Below are 4,396 nucleotides of genomic sequence, written 5' to 3'. Positions count from 1 at the left end.
AGCCCCCAAAAAAAAAAAAAAACTCATGCCGGGTGTATGTGTGTGTGTGTGTGTGTGCCCAAGATCTCGAGAGGAGATTAGAGGAGAAGGGACTGTGGCATGGCCAGCCCCTCTGGGGGGTGATTTCTTTCTCTCTCTGTCCCTCTGGCGAGTGCATGTGTCTATAGCAAAAAATCTCTGAGAAAGGGAAGAAATACAGTACAGCAGACCACTCCATTCTTAACAGGCCTTCCCTTGGGAGAAACTGTTTAGTCAGAGCCTAAATGATCTGGAGGAAGAGAAATAACCAACTCCAGTCCACAAAGCTGACTGTGTGTGAAAAGAGCAAGATCCTACTCCAGGCCACTTTAGCCATTCTGGCCAATCTAAGGGGAGGCGGGAGGAATGACTGAGGAGCACTGGTGACATTCACAGCCCAGGCACCCAGGCCCGCCGGAACACTGAGACCTAATCACAGGACTGTAGCCTGCTTCCCCGCACACCGTCCCTCCTCTTACCCGGTACATCATGCCCAGTTATCAAGAAAAATGACAAGGTACAGGTATACTCAAAGACAAAAACCACAATTTGAAGGAACAGAGCAGGTATCAGAAGCAGCCTCAGAAATGGTGAAGATGTTGAAATGATCAGATCGGGAACTTAAAACAACTGTGATTCGGGAACGAGCAGTTAGTGTAATGGCTATGTCGCTGGATTCCCACGTAGTCGACTGCGGTTCACGTCCCGGACCCGGTGGCTTAAAACTCACGCCGGGTGCGTGTGAGTGCGTGCCCAAGATCCAGAGAGGAGAATGGAGGAGAAGGGATTGCGGTGTGACCATCCCCCCTGGGGGGTGATTTCTCGCTTTCTGTCTCTATGTCTCTCTCTGTCTGTCTGGCGAGCGCACGCGCCCTATAGTGAAAAAAAAACTCTCCAAAAAAAGAAAAAACAACAACAACAACAACAACAAAAACCAACTGTGATTAATACACTGCAGACTAATGGATAAAGCAGACAACACGTGAGAATGATGGGCAACGTGCAGAAGGAAGGAGATTCTAACAGAGCAAAGGAAATCCTAGAGGTTAACAGCACTGTCACAGCGATGAAGAACGCCTCGACTGGCTCGCTAGTACACTGGGGAGTAACAGCTCAGGGATATCGCAACAGAAGCTTCCGAAATTAAAAACAGAGGAAAAAGGACAGGGAAAAAACTAAACAGAATATCCCTACACTGTAAGGACAACTACAAAAGGCATAATATATGTGTAATGGCAATATTAGAAGAAGGAGGAAAAGAGAAAGGAACTAAAGCAATAATGATTAAGAATTTCCCCACATTAATGTCAGATATCAAACTACAAGGATCCCAGAGCATGGCAGGCAGGAAAAATGCCCAAAAAACTACAGAGAATCAAAGATAAGGGAAAAAAATCCTTCACAAAGCCAAAGAGGGCCATTTGTCCTTATCCATGCAGCTCAGGGCCAAATGCCACTGCTCATTAACCTAACGACACTCTCAGACTAGGCAAACCCAGTAACTGGCCTGAGCTGGGTGCAGATGACGTGCATGGAAAATCACGTGGTAGCAGCTGAGTGGGGCTGGACATGCCTGCTACAGGCAGGCGAACTGTCTTCTGGAGGTAATCAGAAACTGGTTGGGCCTTCTCTTCAAGCTCTTACACTCTAGGGTTTAGGCAGAGACATACTAAACTCCTAAGAGAAAGACCACCCTAACTTTCAAGGGATCATTGCAATTGCTTAGACTTCCCTGAAGACGACGGAGTGCCTATAGAGTAACAGCAAGGTTTCACACGTGTACTCTCACTTACACGTAACAAATGAGGATTGTTCTTTACAATTACTCCACTGGGAGGCTCTGCATCTATTCTGAAGAACAGAGTTCCCTTCATAGTTTATGAAATGGGAACAGACATACAGAACTCAAGTTGATCACTCATCTCCTTCAGGCACCAGGTTTTTCTTTGAATCAATCATTCATTAGTTGGTCTCCAAAATCAATTCACTCTCATTGTACTGAGGTTTTACACTGTCATTGATTGTTTAAAAAAAATCAGAGGAGTTTTATGGATATTTGAGTGGTGGAGGCATTAATAGAATATTGGAAGGTTTCTGAAAGGTGGACAAGCATCCTTATCTGGGAAGGGTGAATATTATTTTAAGCTGGGGCTGCCCCTACAACCCCCTGCTCCAGTGCCCCAGCACTGAATCCACAGAACACTCACTCACTTACTTTCTTTGGTTGTTTTGATAGAATGAAGGCTTTCTGAGACTATTCCAAATGCCAAAGATAAAACAATAAGATTCTCTTGCATTGTTGGGAAAGTCATGGTGCATTTTTGCAGAGAAAACATAGAAAAATACATCGTGACTTTTCAAACAACCCAATACTATGTTTACGAATGGACAGGTAGCTAGTTACTGTTGTCAGATGAGAAGGTGCAGCACTTGGGGACTGGAGCTTGTTGCATCAGCTGTTCTTACCTGTGGGGGCCTGCATGGCTGAGTTGGGGATGGTGGCAGCATCTTGGGGTACAGTGCTGGTATCCGGTTCAGGGGTGCTGGTTGTTGGTGAAGTGGGTGGTGGGTTCAGCAAAGTCCGAGGTTTCCTCTGTCAAAATGGATGGGGAAAAGTTTGCTACCCACGATAGGTAACTTGTCTTTTATTTATTTATTTTTAAATTACTTTATTTAACTTCATTTTTTTATTTATTTCAATTAGAAAGGGGATTTTAGAAAAGGAAAGTGAGGAGGCAAGCCGTCTGGTCCGGGACTCAAACGGCAGTCAGTCATGTGGGAATCCAGCACCCTTAACCGCCATGCCACTTGCCGGCCCCGGCAACTTGTCTTCTTATCCCTCTTTTCCTAGCACTTAAGTGAAATGAAAATGTATTTGTGGATGGAATTGTGTTTTATCTTTGTCTTCCACCCAGCATCTGGCCCAAAGCTATATACACAGGAGGTACTTAGCACACATTTTCTGAGTTTATGTACAAGACTCTGGATCCCTGTAGAGTTAGAGCTGAAGGCACATTTACATTAGATTCAATTATATGATGGGGCTGGCTCCATGGTCTGGTGATTAAAACAGCTGGATCCCACAGGGCCAACTGCATGGTTCAAGTCCTGGACCTGGCAACTTGAGAAGTATGCTGGGTACATTTGTATTCGTGCCGAAAATCCTGAAAAGAATGAAGAGACGGAGGAGAAGGGACTGTAGCACGGCCATTCCCCATGGGAGCTGCTTTCTCCTCTCTCCGTCTTTCTCTGGCAGATGCGTGTGTCCTCCAGCAAAACAAGATAAAACAAAATCAAATAACTATCACATGATGTTTCAGATCCTTTATTAGTGGGGCAGAAAAATGCAAAGTGCAAAATGGAAAAAAAATGCCGTGGCTTTAGTCTACCTTGACGTTACTCTGTACATTGTCCTCTGTCTTTAAAAATAAAAACAACCCTGGGACCAGCAGTTAGCATAATGGCTATGTCGCTGGACTCTCACGTAGTCGACTGCGATTCGAGTCCCGGACCTGGTGGCTTAAACGCACGTGTGTGCGTACGTGCCCAAGATCCCGAGAGGAGAATGGAGGAGAAGGGATTGCGGCGTGGCCATCCCCCCTGGGGGGTGATTTCTCGCTTTCTGTCTCTATGTCTCTCTCTGTCTTTCTGGCGAGCACACGTGCCCTATAGCAAAAAACCTCACCAAAAAAAGAAAAAATAAATAAAAACAACCCTTCTTTTAACTCTACAAAACACTTTTCTCTGTCAGCCTCACCCTTCAGCTCATACCTGCCATTCCTCCCCTAAACCTCCTCTAGTGATATCTAACCACACTACTTCTCTGGAAATCCTGCATTTTATCTGGCCCACACCTTTACAATATTAAGCTGTCTCCTCAGACTGAAATGTGCTTTCTTCTTTTATTTACCTTCCAGGTTTCTGGTCCTCTAGGAAGCTTACCCCGTTTCCCTCTAATTAATGTACTTTTCTGCTAGCGCTGAATCGTCTTTTGCATTTGTCAGTGGAGTGTCACTGCACGGTAACATATGGAGTCTTGTATTAGCCTGGAGTTCTTTGAGGCTCTCAGCACTGTTCCTGTCATGGTACTTGGCACACAGTGAAGGTTATTGTTTTTCCTTGATGCATACGATATGGATTACCAATCATGAGTGAAGCAGTCAAGATGATCTGAGAGAAAGCTATGCTCCTTGGGGCAGTCTCTAGAGAAGAAAGACATGGGGATTCCCAAGTTGTTCAGTTCTCTAAAAGTCTTTATGAATGCAAGGAAATCACGATCCTCAGTGAGATCCAGAAATCTGCCTTTACTAAGTCGTCACAGAGAGCCCATTGCTGGGACATCCGTAAACCTGCCTGCCTTCCAGGAGTACACGGCCTA

The 4,396-nt window shown here is 45.2% G+C and overlaps 1 protein-coding gene and 1 long non-coding RNA gene across 10 annotated transcripts in view; one reads left to right on the top strand and one right to left on the bottom strand.

Annotated features, from left to right (window-relative positions):
* Positions 1–4,396, bottom strand: part of SCMH1 (Scm polycomb group protein homolog 1) — a 131,022-nt gene that overhangs the window by 27,208 nt on the left and 99,418 nt on the right. For all 9 annotated transcript variants that reach the window (XM_006164917.2, XM_027766888.1, XM_006164923.3 and 6 more), the window contains one exon: positions 2,485–2,611. In XM_006164917.2, the coding sequence (XP_006164979.1) occupies positions 2,485–2,611 (127 nt within the window). The remainder of the gene's footprint in view (positions 1–2,484; positions 2,612–4,396) is intronic.
* The window catches only part of LOC114005415 (uncharacterized), a 39,655-nt gene that overhangs the window by 11,857 nt on the left and 23,402 nt on the right, over positions 1–4,396 (top strand). The gene's annotated exons all lie outside the window — the stretch shown is intronic.

Source organism: Tupaia chinensis, unplaced genomic scaffold, assembly GCF_000334495.1.
Source record: "Tupaia chinensis unplaced genomic scaffold, TupChi_1.0 Scaffold143758_1, whole genome shotgun sequence".
NCBI classification, from domain to species: Eukaryota; Metazoa; Chordata; class Mammalia; order Scandentia; family Tupaiidae; genus Tupaia; species Tupaia belangeri.
This window is presented reverse-complemented; position numbering and strand designations above follow the sequence as displayed.